Below are 19769 nucleotides of genomic sequence, written 5' to 3' on the forward strand. Positions count from 1 at the left end.
ATGTCAGGGAGGGAAGTTTACTCATCTGACACATGGTTTACATTAAATTTATTTCAACAACAAAGTCCATCTTTCCTCTCATTTCTGAGGGGCTGGCTGTTTTTATATGTATGTGTGTACAGTTAGGAACAAAATTATTCATACCTCTGGCCAATATTGATTTAATGATTTTCTCTTGACCAATATGTTTGTTCTGACTGAAAATGATACTGCCGCATGTCAAAAGGTTGTAAGACAATGTGGGAGAAACATAAAATCAAAACAAGTGTTTTCATCTTTTTAAACATTTTTATGAAAAATACCATACAAAATGATTCATACAAATGGAAAAATCTCTATTTGCATTCACAGCTCTCAAAATGGTTCTTATAATACCTACCAAGCCTCTCCATGTCTCCACAATGATTCTAGACTGCACTTTTTTTAACAGCAATTCAGGTTTTGAGGCAGGAACGATTATTTGCCATCACTCTGGCCTTGTGCTCACTTTGTTGACGGACTGAGGTCTGGACTCTGACTGGGCCACTCTAAAATGTTGATATTGTTCTCTGTTAACCATTTCTTGCATTGTTTGACTGTTTTGGATGGATTATTGTGTAGTTTAATGGTCCAATGCTGCCTATTGGGGCAGGTCTCTCGGCAGACTGATCTTTGCCTCCAAAAATCTTAATGTAGCCCCTTGTTTCAATGTTACCATTTACTTTGATAAGGCTTCTTTTTATCTTACAACCTTTAGCCATGTGCCAGTATAATTTTCAGTCAGAAAAAACATATTGGTCAAGAGAAAATCAACATTAAATCAATATTTTCCAGGGGTATGAATAATTCTATTCCTAACTGTAAGTATGCAGGGGTCAAATTAACTTGTTTGGCCTACCAACCAATGTGGCTGGTAGATGGAAAAATGTACCATACAGGCATTATTTTGTATTAAATAATACTTTTCATTACTATTTGAGTGTTTCCCCTGAAAAAAAAAAAGATGGCTTAGAGGACATCTCAGCGTGGTGGTGTTAGATGGGGCCTTATCTGGAGAGAATGTTTCACAATTTTGCGAGATGAAATCGAATCTATTTTTATGTCTAGTGTCTCACAAAATATGACTTTGGTATGAAAATATATAAGATATCTCCATTTTAAATAGTCATTTTACCTACGCTTACCACCAATGATGGACAGAACTGATTGTAAGCCTATCTTCCATGGCACAGAAGCAACAAAACTGAAAGTCAACAAGTTACATTCATAGTTTTGTTATGGAAGTGGTGTGGCTCTTTTAATAACAATTCTGTAAGATTTGTGAGTGGAGGCAAGTGAAAATGCAGATGCATTAGTTAGAAGCTGGAATGGGAACATTGTAGCAAAAACATTGTAGCAAATGCATAGTTTGAACTGTTGGTTTCCAAATAAAGCTTCAACTCCTTGAACTGAAGCTGTCTTGTGTCTGTTACTCATCTGCAGTTGAAGAGAAGAGGATTAGCCCCTATACTAAGTTCCTAGTGTTTGATAAATTCCTTGAGTGTCCTACACTGATGAATGTCTGACAATGATCAATGGCTAACATATTTCTCGCTAACACAGTAATCACGCTATAGAAATTAGATTTCCCTCCATGAAGTTGTTTGCCTTACCTCGACACCAGTGGTCTGGACAGTTTACATGGGAAAAATTCGGGGTAAGGTAGCACATTTTACCCTGGAGGAAATTTGGGCTGGCTTCCAGGTAAGGTTGAAAGACACCTCATAATCAAATCCTTTGTGCAGTCAGGGATTTCGTAGAAAGTAGCATTTGTTTGTGTTTATTTATTTATAAGACACTTTTGTGCAAATAAGAAAAAAAAGAAATTTTAACCAAGGACCAAACAGGCAAAAAGGCATCTCACTCCTAGGCTACATTCAGAATTCAGAGAAATTCCACGCAGGGTTTTCGTTTTGTTTGGTGGACAGGCTGGCCCCGCTTTGTTTGTTTCCAGTTTTCAGAGCCTGGCTGCCTACAGAGACCTTTTTTTTTGTCAGTGTGGGCCTATTGAAGTGCCCTTGAGCAAGGCACCTAGCCCCTCACTGCTCCCCGAGTGCCGCTGTTGTTGCAGGCAGCTCACTGCGCCGGGATTAGTGTGTGCTTCACCTCACTGTGTGTTCACTGTGTGCTGAATGTGTTTCACTAATTCACGGATTGGGATAAATGCAGAGACCAAATTTCCCTCACGGGATCAAAAGAGTATATATACTTATACTCACGGAATGGGCAGCCAGCGGTCGTAAGGCGATGATTGCTGAATGTGACAAAAAAAATATTATGGGCTTGAAATTGCGTAAAATCCCTGACTGCACCTTTAAAGTTAGGCTGCGTAGTCGACACATATTCATAAATCTTGCTAGGTTTAGGTTTTCACAGTCTGTGGTACAACACTGAAATAGGCGGAGGGGTAGTTCACTCACAAAGCATAGTGGCAGCTTCTTAAGGGTAGCAGCAAAAATCAAAGCATAGCGATACCGCTAGATGAACAGATGTATTTCACACGCCAAAGTGCCGGAGGAGCTGCTATTATTCTCCAGCCATGCGCTTGGCAGGTATGGCAAGCCATTTTAACATTTACCCGCTAGACTGGATATGTATTGCAGATATCTGTAATTCAGTTTTGCCTAGTCAAAACAAACATTTTAGATATCCGCAATTGAATTCTTCCTATCCATAATTGTCATTTCAGATATCCACAAAGACATTCTTCCTAGGACAAATGACATCACATTTGCCATTAATTTCTATGGGGTTTATCATTACGGATATCTACAATTCAGTTGCAGATATCCACTATGTGAATTACGGATATCTGCAATTGAATTGTAGATATCTGTAATTCCAGTTAGAGATATCTACAATTTGATTCTGACAAGTCATAACTCCAGTTGAAGATATCTTTAATTCTCCTCAATTCAAGATATCTACATGTTCCTATTCAGATATCTTGAATTAAGTTTTGACTAGGCGAAATGACATTGTAGATATCTGTAAATGGAATTATGAATAGTCAAAATGACGTTGTAGATATCTCAAACTGGAGTTAGGGATAGTCATAATTTGATTGTAGATATCTATTATCAAGTTATAGATATCTTGAATGAGTTTTGATTAGAGATATCTGAAATTGGAGATAGCTATAACTTTCATTCTGCCTAGTCAAAATGTAATTATAGATATCTTAAATTAGAGTTTTGACTAGGCGAAATGACGTTAGAGATATCTGTATTACTATGCAAATTAGGCACGGATCCCACTTTAGGCGGGAGCAGAGCGTGTTGTTGTTCAAATCATCAAATCACATAGCACCTGTTAACTGTTTACTTTGTAATTAGCACTAATTAGCACCATATGAGAGCAGCCAGAGGGCGAAGGAGTTTTTAATTGTCTTTTTAATGCTGCAGTCTATGCAAGACGGGAGCTGGCAGCAAGAATTGATGATTCAATGTTGCTTTGATTTTTTCGATTACAGCCAACACCATTATGAATGGAGTTTCCTGTAGATGGTGCTGGTGCATTTAGTAGCATAGTAGGCTACGAAACAGAGATCAAGCCAGTTGATAACATGAGAGTCTAATAAACCACACGGTGTCCCTGAGTTTTAGTTATTTTAGATGTCAACAAGACATTACAGCCATGACTGCTTCTTCTTCTTCCATGCATAGAAATAAGGAAATAAGCCCACTTCTTCTTCGATTATGTTGGGGAGGGGAAATTAGCCTACGGACAGAGAATGTCTAATAAGTAGACGGGCTCTGCTACGGATCTAAAGAGCAACGTCTTGCACAATAATTTGCACTAGTCATAATGACGTTTGAGATATCTTTACCTTTCATTCTGCCTAGTCAAAACTGAATTAAAGATATCTGCAATTGTCATTTAAGATGTGTGACGAGTTGAATGTTGTTTTCAATGACGTGATGACAGATATCTGTAATTCAGTTTTGCCTAGTCAAAACTAAATTACAGATATCTCTATCTGACGTTTCGACTAGTCACAGTTACGTTACAGATATCTTGAATGACAATTCCAACTATCCAAAATGTAATTGCGACTAGTCAGAAAGACGTTGTTGATATCTACAATGTTAATTCCGGTTTGTCAAACTTAGCGGGTAAATGTTAAAATGGCTTGCCATAGGCAGGTGCTAAATTTGACCCCAGTTTTTATGTATGTGTCTGTGTGTATGTGTAGGTGTATGTATGTGTTTATATGTATGTGTGAGTTGCATACTCCTGCTCATAGGTGGTTATGGGTGGTTGTGTCCTGGGTAGTAAGGGGGGGCTCCTCGGTGTTAGGGGGCGGGGGGGTAACCACAGGGGAGCGCAACTTGTGCCCCGTTCCTCTGAGCTGGGGGGGCGAGCCGGGAGCAGAGGGGGGGTTGCTGTGGGGGGGAGGGGAGGGAGAGGGCACAGGGGTGCGGGGGTACTTCCTGGTGGACTGGGGCAAGGAGTCGGGAACCTGAGAGGTGGAAGAGAGGGTGCCGTGGTAACCAGGGAGACTGGAGGGGTCGCAGGGGTGAACGCCACAGCTGGTGTCCAGCTCGTCCTCAGCATACTCCTACACAGGAAATTACATTTAGAACTGAGGTGGGAGAATACACAAAAACAGATAATACTTTGTTACTAGAGAACAATCAAAATATGTATGTGTGTGTATGTGATACAATATGTGTACATGTATGTTTGTGTGTATGCACCTGCATAGAGGTGTGTGTGTGTGTGTGTGTGTGTGTGTGTGTGTGTGTGTCTGTCTGTCTGTGTGTCTATCTGTGTGTATGTGTATGTACATGTATATTATGTACACCTGCATATAGGTGTGTGTGTGTGTGTGTTTGTGCACACCCATCTGTTTAACCTAATTTTCAACAGTGCAGAGGCTTGATGGATTAAACCCATTATAGTGAACAGACAACATCTTTCTAGTAACCAGACTGATGTTAAGGTGGAGAGAGGTACAGTATGTTATAGTAAAAAATATTTTGGTGATGACACATACAAAGCTTTATGAATAGATGTTATTCTGGTCACAACGACACATTGATTGGATATGTTATTTTGGTGATGACACATACAAGGAATATATTATTTTGGTGATAAGAACCTGTAACTCACCGACTCGTTGAGGACGTACAGGGCCATGGGCTTCCGCCTCTCACTCCTCCTGGGCACTACGTCCACTGCAAAGTAGAAGACTTTAGACAGGGAAGTTCATCTTACGCTGGGGCTCGTATGTTGGCTGCATCACTGTGTGTGTGCATGTGTGTGTGTGTGTGTTTGTGTGTGTAGAGTAGTGTGTAGCCTGCCTTTGCCTCTTTTGTCTGTGTGTGTATGTGTGAAGTATTTGTGTGTGTGTGTGTGTTTGGAGTAGTGTGCAGCCTGCCTTTGCTTCCTCTCTCTCTCTCCATGTGTGTGTGTGTGTGTGTGTGTGTGTGTGTGTGTGTGTGTGTGTGTAGTATTGTCTCACCTTCGTGATTACTGATCCTCTCTTCAGCAGCCTGTCTTAGCCTCCTCTGCTTCTTCTTTCTGTGAGATCAGGAGAGCAGCGTCACAACTCAGAGAGAAAATCATGCCGCAAGTGTCTTCACAGTCTACTCTGTGGCTCTCAAGAGCGGAAACAGGTGATTTATAGAGCTTACAATGATCTTGTTTCATACAAATTTGGCAAAATGCCAGTCTGCGTGCAGTAACATCCTCAATGGAAATCAAATTTAAAAAGGACACCTAATGAAGGAATGGACTGTGATAAAAATGTAAACTTTAATGGGAAACTATGATGGAAACACAATACAATGCACCCAGCTCTCGCACATCGTATCCTACCCGGGTCATTTCCTGATTCCACCCCATCTCTCTCTCCCACTAACTTCCTGTCGCCCTTCACTGTCCTATACAAATAAAGTCAAAACCCATAAAACCCCAAAAATAAACTTAAAAATAATTAAAAAAAGGTTGTATGTGAATTTCAAACATTTCCAGTCGGCTCTAGAATCTAGAAGACTCTTTTTCATTTCCCCAAATTGAATCTTTTACCTGCGACACAGACAGACTTTTGCTACAACAAAGTTCGCTAGTTAAAACCCTTTAAAGGACCCCAGAGCACTCTTCCATTGACTTACATTGTATTAAATGCCACATGGTATTAAGAGAGAGCCGGGCCGACGCTAGCTGGTTTACATACATGCATACTCTTTTGATCCCTTGAGGGAAATTTGGTCTCTGCATTTATCCCAATCCGTGAATTAGCGAAACACACTCAGCACACAGTGAACACACAGTGAGGTGAAGCACACACTAATCCCGGCGCAGTGAGCAGCGTGCAACAACAGCGGCGCTCGGGGAGCAGAGAGGGGTTAGGTGCCTTGCTCAAGGGCACTTACTTAAGTGGATATCTGGACATCTGGACAACCATATGTGTTGTTTCTTCACATTCTGTCTCTATTTCTAACTCATTTTGTGGAGGTTTTAGACTAAATCAACTCCACATCCACATGAAACAACTGATCCTTTAAACACCCAGGAAAGAGATTACTGTAGACTAAAAAACTCCACATAGCTCATTTAAACACTTTAATTGCCATTTTTTAATGTATCAGACTAAAATACTAGCACCTTTAAACAATATGGTGGTCATTGTAAGCTGTTGTAGACTAAAAACCTTCATATAGCTCATTTAAACAGCAGGACAAAGTGCTATGGGAGGTGGAGCCTGTAGCTTTCTGGTCTCTAATGAATGTTCATGGTGACCTTCTCCAATAATAAGAACTGGTGTTCTGTCCAATCCTGGAAAAGTCTGTCTGGTGTGTGTATGTGTAAGTGTGTGTGTGTGATATATGTTGTGATTGTTAATGGGGTGTGTGTGTGTGTGTGTGTGTGTGTGTGTGTGTGTGTGTGTGTGTGTGTGTGTGTGTGTGTGTGTCTGTGTGTGTAGCTTTGAATACTGTCAGCAGTCTTACTTTTTGGAAGGCTTCCAGCAGGCACACACAGTCACCAGGGTGATGAGCAGGAAAATGCCCCCGGTGGACAGAATGATGTATAGCGAACTGCGACCTGCCAAGGAGAACAGGCAGTTTGGGACCATATCAGAGAAACAGCGAGAGTTTGAGACTGCACTAGAGGCCAAAGAAAGTGACGGTACTGAGTTTGGACTGAACCAGGCCGGTTTGATTTGAACATGACCTGGCCACACACACAGGTCTGTAGTGGAACCATTTATGCTGGGTTATATGCAGGTTATAATGTTTGAACACATTGAACACATGAAACAACTGATGAGTGATGAAACACATGAAAAAATATGAGCCTTTGGGGCCAGTACACTGAAGGACTGTGTGTGTGTGTGTCTTTTGGAGGAGTACATTTGCTGAAAAAGAGTTGTATGTGTGTGTCTAGGTTTGGGGATGGTTTTAGTGGATGGACTGTGGATGTTAGAATAAAACAAAAGTGTGTAAGCGAGGTCTGTAGTGAAAAGAAAGTGTGTGTGTGTGTGTGTGTGTGTGTGTGTGTGTGTGGATGTCAATTAGGGTTGAAATGAAAAGAGTTTGTGGTGTGAGAGGGTTGAAATGAAAGTAGGGTTGCTATGAAACGTTCTTAAAGGGCAGAGTGGCTAGAAAGCAAAGAACACCTTTCTCTCTCTCTCTCTCTCTCTCACACACACACACACACACACACACATTAATCCACTCACTACAGTGCACTAAACATATGAATAAAGAAATACAGACAGTTAGACAGACAGACAAAATACTTTAATGATCCTGAAGGAAATGTAGATATATACACACAGGGTGGTGGAGTGTGTGTGTGTGTGTGTGTGTGAGTGTGAGTAATACAGCGTGTGTGTATAAGTAATAAATTGTGTGTGTGTGTATGAGTAATGCAATGTGTGTGTGTGTGTGTCTGTGTGTGAGTGAGTAATGCAGTGTGTGTGTGTGTGTGTGTGTGTGTGTGTACATACGGTAGACAGTAAGTTTCACAGGTGCGCTCCTCATGGTGCTGATTGGGTTCTCCACATTGCAGCTGTACACGTCGTCATCGGACATCAGCACCCGCATGATGGTCAGCAGCCGCTGGTCATGTGACAGAAGCAGACGCGTGTCATTGGCCAGTGACTTGCCGCCCTTGGTCCAGCTGTAAGAGGCTTTGGTGCCGGTCTGGTGGGAGCAGTTGAGGGTGAAGAGCTCACTCAGCTCCAGAACGGACGAGGCCACCATGTGCACGTACGGCCGGGACACCGGCACTGCAGGCAGACATGCAGCGGTCACACTCTTCACAAAAGGCAACGGGACAAACACTTACAGGCATAAAACTATGAATGAAACAAACGAGTTGAAGTTGATGTGGTGAGATAATATTACTGCCCACTGTGAAATTAAAGAGGGAAAGCAGAATTTTACCACTGTTAGAAAAAGTTTTTTTTTTTTGTTTACTTTGTTAGCATGCTAGATGCTAGTCTAAACCACACTCCTTATTGTTGCTTCAATGTAGTGAGCAATTTGACCACTGTGAGGTTGGTGCAGTGAGCTAATGCTAGTGTCACCAGTGCTGTTGGTGAAATGAGGCTGAGCTTGGATAATTAATCTTAGCATCAACACTGAGGTTATTACTGATAAGCTAATGTTGCCGTCAACTTTGAGGTTGATGCAGTAAGGTAATGTTAGAGTCCAGAATGAAGTTGATGCCCTCAGCTAATATTACCGTCCACTGTTGATGTAATATGTTAATGTTACCGTCCACAGTAAGGTTGATATGTTTCTCCCCGGTGAAGGTGTCATCAGTGATGGAGATCTCCACCTCGTATGCCCCCTCGTCTGACTGTTGTAGGTTGTGTACCTGCAGCGACCCGTTCTCAAACACCTGGATCCGGTCGCGGTACTCCGCCCGCAGGCTGCCGATGACGTCGGTGCCGATGGACTGGACCACGGTGATGGGCTTGTCCCGTTTGAGCTGCCACTTGATGACTGGCCGGTCGGAGCTGGAGCTGGTGTAGCTGACAGAGAGCAGGGCCGACCCCCCCAGCACCCCCCGCACCACAGGCAACTGGCTGGTGATGTTCACACCCTCCACACCACCTCAACACACACACACACACAAACACAGAATGATCATTTAAAAGTTGACAGACTAGCCATCTATCTATCTATCTATCTATCTATCTAATAATCCATGAAAGATTATTTTGTTGTCTCTGTGGTCTTATGTAGGCTGGTGACTGGCTGATTCACACCTTCCACACCACCTCAACATACATACACACACTCACAGAAACATACTCACACAAAACAGCACAAATAGAATCATTCAAATGTTTCTATCGCCATCCATACAAAGATTATTATGCACCAAGATTATCAAAGTTTTGTTTCTGTGTCCCGGGAATCGAGGCACCAGGGCACATGAAAACCAGGGCACATGAAACTTGGTGGGCAACTAGACTTTTACCCCCCACCCCCAACCTAAATAAGGAGGGTTTTTTCCTAAATAACTATACTGTGGCACCGAGGATGACGAAATTTATATGGCATGTTGGCATGTGGGCCTGCATCATTTTCGTGGAAAAACGCAATGGACTCATGGGTTGTAGCGCTATCCTATTGCATGCAGAGGGAATTTGAAAGACAACCGTTTATCTTGCCCCTCGGATTGAGCACTGTCAAAGGTGAGTTCCCACATGTTGATGTGGGTCTGGCTCGTCAGGCTATCCTCTGGGGGTATGAATTTATATGTACATTTAGTGAGCCAAGCCAAGGTAGCCAGTTAAATCAGTCTATTTGAAAATATTTTGGATTTTCTTTGGTAAAATGGATGTAATTACCTGAAACTTGGCCCTTGTCTGTGAAACTGACAGTATCCTAGATCCAAACTACAGGTTGTTAGTTTGGATCTAGCTTTTTGGGGGTTTTGGAGGACATATGAAAACCTCATAGCTCCACATTCATTGGTCTGATATATGGCACCTAGCAACATGACAGAAGCACACATCAAAGTCACAGGAAATTATTTGAGCATGAAGACTAGAATGTTCTGAGTCCAACAGCGAGCCTGCAACCCATAATGAAAACCCTGTTTTGAGTGTGCTCTCAGCCAGAGAGTGTGGCCCAGGCGGCCCCCAAGGCTGGCTGTTACGGTGCGAGTGAGCGAGCGAGTCGGCATGGCTGGTTGGCGCTGGCGCTCGTCAGCTGTTGCCAGGATGAGCAGACAAAGGCGGCAATTGTGGGCCTGATTTCCTCCAGTGCGCCAGGCTGACCACAGACACATTCTTTGTGGACGGACAGGCAGGACACACTGGTCCCTGTGCTCCTCTAATCAGGCCTTTGGGACAATGACCACAGCCATCACTGGCAGAGGTGGGGGGGAAGGGGGGATGGGGGTGGATCTCTGCCTTTACTCTGCGTGTGTAACCTGCATTCTTTACTCTGAGTGTGTTAATCTGCGTGTGGTACCTGCATTCTGTTACTCTGAGTGTGTTACTCTGCGTGTGTAACCTGCATTCTGTTACTCTGAGTGTGTTACTCTGCGTGTGGTACCTGCATTCTGTTACTCTGAGTGTGTTACTCTGCGTGTGTAACCTACATTCTGTTACTCTGTGTGTGTAACCTGCATTCTGTCTTTACTCTGAGTGTGTTACTCTGCGTGTAGGCCTAACTCTGCGTGGGTAATTATGCATGTGACCTGCATTCTTCCTTTAATCTGCGTATGCAACACTGTGTTACTCTGTTTGTGTAACTGCCTGTGTAACCTGCATTACTCTCCGTCTGTTACTCTGCGATTGTAACCTGCATTACTACACGGCTCTTCATAATGCTGCAGACTGCTCCATTCACTTGAATGGGCCTTCCCAACATTCGGTGGTCTGCTACTTCTCGATAACAGACCGTTACCGCTGTCAAGGAAAATTAGTTTTGTGCTTCTAAATTCACGTCTTTCACTCCACAAGTAGTCCGGTTACTTCTTGCAATGGAACTTCATTCAAAAGTGAAAGCAGATGGATTATCAGCTGTGTTCTAAAGAATGTTTGATTCATGTTCAGTGTGTGTTGTGAACTGTTTATGCAAAAGCCACAATGAAATAGTAACAAATAAATGTAAAGAGTCATATCGTGTGGAGTTTTTATTTTTTTGTTTTGGCGAGTAGCCGTGTAATAAGCAGGATAATGTATAGAACGCCGGTCATTATCGGAAAATAAGTCGCTTCAGTATGAAGCAAGACCCCTCCTCTGGTGCGTTGGGGTCCTATTTGCCCTGTTGGGACTTATGTTCCGATAATGACCGGCGTTCTATACATTATCCCTTACTTATGTCTGTTACTCTGGGTGTCTAACTTGCATTCTGCATTTTTTCTGTGTGTGTAACTCTGTGTGTGTCCTTAGTGTGTAACCTACATTCTGTCTTTACTCTTCAGGTGTAACATGCTCTAGAGGCTTAAGGTAGAAAAATTACACTAAACTTGTGTCATTGTAAAACTGTCTTTGCAAATGTGTTTTCATTAGTGTATAGTATAATAACCTATCAATACAAGCCACCGTTCTTTCCTCTGCTTAGAATGAGTGCTTCATATCAACTTAAAGAGCAGGTCTTTCCAAGGAATCCGCCATGTTGTGCCGCCATGTTGCTAGCGTAGCCCAGCAAGGACAAACCAAAACACAGGTACTAGAGTGGGCCTTTTGAGTGTATATAACCGCTGATTCCACATGCTTGGAAAGGCAGAGGGATTTAGTCGCAAATGACCATGTACGTCTGCACTGCACTGCAAATCACTTTCAATAAAAACATGATGAATGAAAATGCAATAAGCCAGCATGAGAGTGACTTACTTACCCAGCCAATTTAAAAACATGACAAACTATAACCTTTGACCTATAAGCTTTGACCTTAATCAACATTGTCTAACCACATGAGCTGGACATATTTAAAATGCAACCAAGTCTTATCATCAAAATACTTCCACTACAATGATTCCAGCCTAAAATGGACAAGTTTAACATAAATGCAACAAAAATGTAAATGTTTGAAATCAAAAAGGAAGCAGTCTCCCACCAGCCAACCCAATTTCCTCCAGTCATCACCAACTGAACTCAATCAAAGGCACCGTATTCTACTTCATATACAGTGACAATGGTGTGGTTTTATTTCAGTTAGCTTAAAGGTGCTCTAAGCAATGCTGGGTAACGTCACTTATGTTGACTTTCAAACAAAACAGAGAGCTAGCTCGCTACTTCCTCCCCCTCCCTCCTGTGCTGCTCCCGTGCAATTGAAACTCTCTTAAATGTCTGTGATTTGCTGGAACAGTTTGTTATGTTTTTTATGGGCTAGGTTTGCCCAGGTTGTTTTTGTTGTCGTTTTTGGAGCCTGGGCTGTCCACAGAGATCACGTTTTTTTTACAGTGTATTCAGGACACAGACAGCTAGCGGATGGTTAGGTGATGTTTGCAGCAAGTGACATAAAATGTTTTAGCCTAAAAAACGTGTGGCATCGCTTAGAGCACCTTTAATAGCTGGTTTGATTTGCATTGAGAGATGATCTTATGGAAAGTACCCCATGTCAGGTATGGTGAAGGGTATGTAATGATTTGAGGCTATTTTAACACTTATGTTATCCTTGGGGTCAATTTGACCCAAAGCAACGTTTAACATCATAAAATATATGGTTCACTTTTTTTTTTGCTTCATGTTTCATGACGTTTTCTCAATTGAAGGGTACAACAGAGTTAGCATGAAATTTGTACAATAATTTGTTTTCAATGTCCTGTACAAATATTTTGTACATTGATGTTCCTTGGGGTCAGTTTGACCCCAGCTGTATGAAACATAGGATACATGAATATTTGACACATTATGGATATTATTATTTGAATAGTATGAGAACATATTGTTATTATCATTATTACATACACAAGTACATATTACATATAAGTCATTTTGGCAGGACTGTATAAGTCAAAAGGGGAAGCAACAGCAAGTCTTTGGGCTGCTGACACTGGATGGGCCATATTGCCAGCCATGGTTCCAAGGTTCATAAAGGGGTGTGTGTGTGTGTGTGGGGGGGGGGGGGGGGGGGATTGTTTTGTAGGGATTTTGATGGTGGTTATTACACTCTTGTTAAGTACCTGTCACAAAAAAACTGGGTAACAATATTAATTATACTCCTTTTCTGAGGGTTTATTTAGCTGGGGTCAAATTGATCCCAAGGATAAAGAGTGTCGGTAAGATTTGAGGATAGTGGGAACTTTATCAGGATGCATAGTATCCTGGATCCATGAAATAACTTAGCCTGGGTTTTCCCATGCTGCATTGCGCACACGATTTTATTCACGCTGCTAGGCAGGCTGGATTCAGCCTGGACTCTACGTACAGACGCATTTGCTAGACATTCGTAGCGCCCAATAAACAGCTCTGGGCATTCGTAAACCACGTTTCAAATACGAGAAAATGAATGCCTAGTTCCCAGACCCCATCTCAATGAGGCTAGAAATAACTGGCCTTTAAAAATAAAACAAATCTTCCTGCCCCATGGGAATTTAACATAGGGGTGTGTATACTTATGCCCCTGTATTTTTCAGGAAGAGCATTCATTTATTTACGATACATTATTCATTCACAAAGAAAATTCATTTTAATTAAGATCATTAAGGCATTAAGATCAATTTCCAAAATATGTTTTATTCCTCACAACACTGAATCAACATAACTGAACTTAAGGCAAGACTGAAGTCATCTATTCTATTGGACCCCAGCGTAACCTAGGTTGACCCTTGGACTGTTATGACTCCATGTAAAACTCACTTGTGTGTGTGTGTGTGTGTGTGTATGGATGATCAGCATCCATAGATGTTTAATTGCTAACGACCAGAGCAGGTATAAATACTAACATGCATTCGTATTGAGGAACATTACTTAATATTATTTATTTTCCTCTGCCATACTGACACTCAAAGTGCTGTCTCAAAACACTACACAACTAAAGACTAAAAAACATGTTTTCAAACCTTAAAACTACATTGGTACACACTTTGCTCAAAAACAATAAATTATGTTTTAAGTGTTCGAAGGAAGAAAGAGAAGAAACAAGAGTAAAAACTCTTTGCTGTTCTTCGCTGACACAGACTGAACTTTATAGCAACTTTAGCAACATGCTAGCATCAGCATCTACCGTCCAAACTTTCTCCTCTTATTTTGTGAACCACTGCATGAAATGACACTAAAGGCCTGAAAGGTTCCCCTGATTCCTTACCTGCCAGGGAGAAAAGCAGCAAGCTGACGGTGTGTAAGACAGCAGGAGTGTGTGTTAGCCTGGAGGAAGCCTCCCTCTCCGCCTTCATCTTGGCTGCAGGGCTGCGCTGAGCTCACACACACTGTGCATGTTTGTCCACTCCGGGCACGTCCTGAGAATACACACTCACTGCTTCCTGCAGGACGGAGCCTCGTCTCTGCGCTCAAGCTCTCTCCTCCCAGAGCCCCTCTCCTCAACAACAGCACTGTGTGTTTGTGTGTGTGTGTGTCTGTGTGTGTGTGTGTGTGTGTTCTCTTTATCCATGTGAGCTCTTTGTGTGTGTACTCTTTGTGTGCTGTGTGTGTGTGTCAGTGTGCGTGTGAGAGTGTTTGGGTGAGCTCTCTCTTTATGTGTGCTTTGTGTGTGTGTGTGTGTGTGTGTGTGTGTGTGTGCGCGTGCGTGCATCGCATGCTTTGTGTGTTCGATACACTACTCATCTATTTTCACCCTCTGACCCCCCCCCCCCCCCCCCTGCCCCTTTCTTGCATGTCCCCTAAATGTTTGTTTGTCTTTTCTGAGAAGAGTGTCCTCTCTCACAGAGTGCGGCTCACGACATCATGCATCCGCCTCAGATATGGCCCTGATCTGGCCCTAGGGTTTGTCTGTAAGACTCTGGCATTGTGTCGTGTTGATCACTGCTGGTGCATGGGCCTTTAATGTGACCTCTCACTACTCCGGCCAAAGTTGCTAAGTCAGGGCTTACCTACTGGACTCTCATGGTACGGTCAGCTGTTAGCCGAATGACAACATTGAACTGTCCACTTTATATTTCAGAAATCAATAACACCATGTCATGTTTTTTGTGTCCATTCTTAATCCTTTGCTTTGCTTCACTACAATCGCAGAGAGAAAACAGAGTTTTTGCATGTGTGAGAGCTTGTAATTGGATTGCAGTGGCCTGTTGAGCTGTATTGTGTGGTGGGGGTCGTTAATGAGGGACTCTTATAGGTCAGGCAGTCAGGCGGGGCTCTGCTGTGCCATGGGGCCTACTGGGGGACTCCGCATTCTGTCTGCAGTATCAGAGAGAGGGACAGAGAAGGAGGGAAGGAGGGAGCGAGAGAATGAGAGAGGGGGGGGGGGGGGGCACTCAATAAAACACCATGGCAGCTTCTGAAAAGGAACCCCTCAGCAGTCCCCTACTCCTCCCTCTCTTCTCCACTTTCCCCCGTATCCCTCTCTCTCTCTCTTTCTCACACTCTCTCTCTTTCTCTCACTCCTTCCCCTCCCCTCTTTCCTTTCCCCTCGCCCCTTTATCCCCTTCTCTCCCTCTCTCTCCCCCTCGCTCCCTCATTGCTCTCTCTTCCTCCTCCTCTAACCATTCCTACTGCGTTCTGTCCCTTTGTCTCCCTCGTTCTCATTCCCCCTCTGTCTCTGCTCTTTACCTCCCCTTCCTTCCTTTCCCTCTGTTCTTCTTTTTCTCTCTTCCTCCTCCTCCATCCCTCTCTCCCTCACAGCCCTTAAAGGTGCCATGTGTAAGAATTGAGGTAAAAATATCCAAAAAATGAGCTACACGCATCAAAAGAATGAGAAGAAATAAGGGTGATGATGTCATTAAAAAAATGGCAAGGTATAGTGCTGCAGAGATATCAACCAGAATTAGCATGCTAAATTACTAGCCACAGCCCGACAGGTGTCATAATACCAGCTTCGGCCATGGGAGGTGGTATGCGGGCAACATAACCGCCAGCCAAACTGCAATACACGTTTCTCGGTTGTTACTCTAGGGTAGACCAACTCACTTTCTGGAGGTATACTGCCTCCATCTTTTATGGAATGTGGAGTATGAATTGATTTTTTGGCGGATATTACACATGGCACCTTTAACCCATTCCCTAACCACCACTAACAGCCCCTAATACATTCCCTTACCCCAGCTAACAGCCCCTAATACATTCCCTTACCCTAGCTAACAGCCCCTAGCCAATTTCCTTAACCCTGCTAATAGCACCTAACCCAGTCATTTACTTCCGCTATCAGCCCCTATCCCATTCCCTTACCCCTGCTAACAGCCCCTAGCCCATTCTGTTACCCCGCTAATAGCCCCTAACCCATTCACTTACCCCCGCTTACAGACCCTAAACATCCTCTTACCAACCCCAACAGCCTACCTCTGTGAGTCAGTCAGGCAGGAGAAGGGGTGGTCTGCAACAGAAAAAGTGAAGGATGCTGATGGAGGAGGACTGTGGAGAGAAGGAAGAGTTTGAGGAGGAGGAGGAGAGGAAGAAGAGGGGAGGAGGGGTGTAAGGAGGAGGAGGAAGAGTGTGAAGAGGAGGAGAGGAAGAAGAGGGGAGGAGAGAAAGAGGTGGAGGAGAGGAGGAGGTGAAGAGGAGGAGAGGAAAAAGAGGAGGTGTGTGTGTGTGGACTGTAAGTGAAAGGGGGAGGTCTATCAAGTTACTAAGAGGCATGATGCAGCACTATATGAGCAGCTAAGATGAGTGCTTGCCTGATACACACAGTTTAGAGAATAATTTAGTTACCTGTACACAATCTTCATCCACGGTGGACTTCACAAATGTGTAGGTCTCGTGTCATGCAGTGGGGTGCATGTGATTTTAATGTGCAAACAAAAGCAGGCTGGGAGGACAAAGAGGAGATTAGTTCTGGCCTGGTGCATTCTGGGCCACAGGAAGGAGGCAGGACGACGGAGCAAGAGTACACAGGCCTCCCCTGCACGCAGCAGACACATACCATCCAACTACACTCACACACACACACACCACCCAACTACAGCTCACATACACGCACACCAACCACTGAAAACTGATTCAACCCTCCAAATCATATATTTTCTGAGGACTTATGAGAAGATTTAGGAATTCTTGAAAGACTATATCTTCTAACTAATGTCCCCCACTCAACTTAATTATAGTGAAGAGTCTGGCTGATGCTTGTTTGTTACAGCTGATATTCAAAGTTATGAATGTTCTTGATCTCAGCTTTGTGATCAGAGAAGAAAACTCTTTGTTAATCACTTCCCTTGCAATTTAGGAGAACTAGGGTAAAAAGACGTTTGAAGTTTACAGAGATAAAAACATTACATTTGGAGGTACACTTACACTGAACTGAAAATGGCAGAGGATTTTGTCTCAGAAATCTGGTCACCTTAATATACACACCATCCAATAACAATTTAGACACACACACATACCACCCAACTACAGTTCAGACACACACTCCATCCAACTATACTCAGACAGGCCTCCATGGCAGACACACACCATCATGCATCTGTTGATTATTCTATTTAATGTACTTTACTTTTTAAAACTATTTTGAAGCTATTGCCCATAAATGCTTTTATTTAATATTATTTACTATTTACTATCCATTGCTTTTGTTTATATAAAACAACTGCACCAGAAAACAAATCTGTGTAAATGACGGCTGTTCATGTATTTGTTGTGGGGGGGGGGGGGGGGGGGGGGGCTGATGATGTCATGGCCCAGGCTGGTCAACTGATTCCAGGGGTGTAGTCACCGCTGGATGTCTGGCCGACACTCACAATGGCCCTCACACACACTGTCAGCAGACACACAGACACACACTCATGGCCTCACATACACAGATTTAGACACTGTCATACTGGACAAGTACTGGGCACGTCATAACTATCACTTTGGCAGAAACACACACTTGCATGTGCACACACACACACACACACATACACACACACACACACACACACAGACACACCAGTAGAGGACCCCTTGCCCTGAGGTATGAACGTAAATGATATCATTTCTCATGAGAGAGTAATACCGAGGTGTCATCCCATTTAAAGCCACACAGGATGTCTGCCAAAATCAGTTGTTGAAGGCATTCAGTCACTAACTCAGGAACACTGAAGGGTCTTTTCAGTTTGGAAGGATCAAAGCATCCTCCAAAGCATCTCTCTCTCTCTCTCTCTCTCTTTCTCACACACACACACACACACACACACACACACACACACACACACACACACACACACACACACACACACTTTGCTTGCCTTTCATATGGAGACAGACACTCAAAGCTTTTGTGTTCAAGATAAAAGTCCCCCAAGTGAATCTCTCATCTTCAAAAGAGCTGCATCAATGAAAATTAGGAAGCAAAGAACGCACACTTACACAGTCACTGAGTCTGTGAGTGTGTGGTGTGTGTGAGAGAGAGAGTATAGTGTGTGTGTGTGTGTGTGAGAGAGAGAGAGAGAGAGTGAGAGAAAGGGAGTAGCCTTTAAAGTATGTGTGTGTGTGTTTGTGTGTGCGTGTGTCTGTGCATAGGCTTTTCCTTTAATCAGATTTGCTGGGTATAGAGGCCTTTCCACTGCCTGCTAGATTAAGTCTTGTGTTGTGAGACTAGACATCTTAATCGACTGCTTAACCCTTGTCCACAACACACACTCCTTGGATGATCCCTGTATTGAACAAATGTATCATACATGCTTTCGTGAACTTGAATGGAATTAATGAAATTATGCTGTAACCTTAATTAGCCGACCACCTCTTATTCTTGCTAAAGTAATGCCTAAATATGTTACTCCTCATTAGATAACATTACTGCACAGCAGTATTTGACTCTAGTGGCCTGAGCGTCTCAGTCACTCTAGACTCAACATTGCCCTCTGGTGTTCCTCTGGCCTCATGGCCATTGTTCAAGTCAATTCAAATTAATTTACACATTTCACAAAAAGTGAGGAAAAACATGTGACTTCTTGTAAATGCTCAGTACTTAAAGTAATGCTGAAATAAACTACCACTACTATTGCTGCTACTGTGCCGAAAATGACACAGGCATTTTTATATGTGATGATTATTTTCTGAAAATGACAGCCATTGCTATACATGTTGAACTTGCACTTCCATAACAGCTCAACTCAATCATCTATTTGTGTGTGTGTGTGTGTGTGTGTGTGTGTGTGTGTCTGTGTGTGCGTGAGTGGTGAGGAGGAGGTTAGGCACATTTTCAGGGTCGCTTTGTGTTGCTATGGGAAACCTATGAAGAATCTCATTTTAAGGCAGTAACTCCAGTAGTGGTGACAGCTCTCTTTCTGTGACAGCTGTGTGTGTGTGTGTCTTGGAACGTACGTGGAAGAGAGGATGACTGTGTGTTTGTGGTTGAATGTGTGTATATCAGTGTGTGTGTGTGTGTGTTTGTGTTTTAGTGAGTGTGTGTGTCACTATGTGGAAGAGGATGACTGTGTGTGTGTTTGAATGTGTGTACATTAGGGTGTGTGTGTGTGTATGGAGTGGGAGGGATATTGTATGTGTGTGTTTGTGTGAAGAGGAGAAAACTTAATATGAATATGCAAAGGAGGCAGATCTGTAAAGAGGGCCACTTTTATGTTTTAGTCGCACACAGTGCTGCATGGCTCAAACTAATAAACTCTGTATAGTACTATTATATAGTATATACTATCATAATAATCATATACTATTATATAATATTATGTACTACTCTAACTAATGTCAAGTGGACTAAGACATTGTTTCTGAATCAGTC

General features: G+C 43.0%; 1 protein-coding gene across 1 annotated transcript; it reads right to left on the reverse strand.

Moving 5' to 3' along the window:
* Positions 1-2161: 2161 nt before the first annotated feature.
* Positions 2162-14461, reverse strand: hepacama (hepatic and glial cell adhesion molecule a). Its single transcript, XM_042068560.1, has 7 exons — positions 14247-14461; positions 8748-9089; positions 7976-8257; positions 6975-7068; positions 5486-5544; positions 5134-5198; positions 2162-4579 (listed from the first exon to the last, which is right to left on the reverse strand). The coding sequence occupies exons 1-7, from the start codon at positions 14332-14334 to the stop codon at positions 4259-4261; spliced, it is 1251 nt and encodes a 416-aa protein (XP_041924494.1). The 5' UTR covers positions 14335-14461; the 3' UTR covers positions 2162-4258.
* Positions 14462-19769: the final 5308 nt, after the last annotated feature.

Source organism: Alosa sapidissima, chromosome 17, assembly GCF_018492685.1.
Source record: "Alosa sapidissima isolate fAloSap1 chromosome 17, fAloSap1.pri, whole genome shotgun sequence".
Classification (NCBI taxonomy): domain Eukaryota; kingdom Metazoa; phylum Chordata; class Actinopteri; order Clupeiformes; family Clupeidae; genus Alosa; species Alosa sapidissima.

Excerpts from the sequence above, each read along its gene's own strand:
- hepacama (XM_042068560.1), bottom strand. The coding sequence starts at position 14,334 with ATGAAGGCGGAGAGGGAGGCTTCCTCCAGGCTAACACACACTCCTGCT. Across the intron at positions 9,090-14,246 it reads GCTGCTTTTCTCCCTGGCAG|GTGGTGTGGAGGGTGTGAAC; the intron begins GTAAGGAATCAG and ends GTGTGTGTTGAG. Across the intron at positions 7,069-7,975 it reads TGTGAAACTTACTGTCTACC|GTCGCAGTTCGCTATACATC; the intron begins GTATGTACACAC and ends TCTCCTTGGCAG.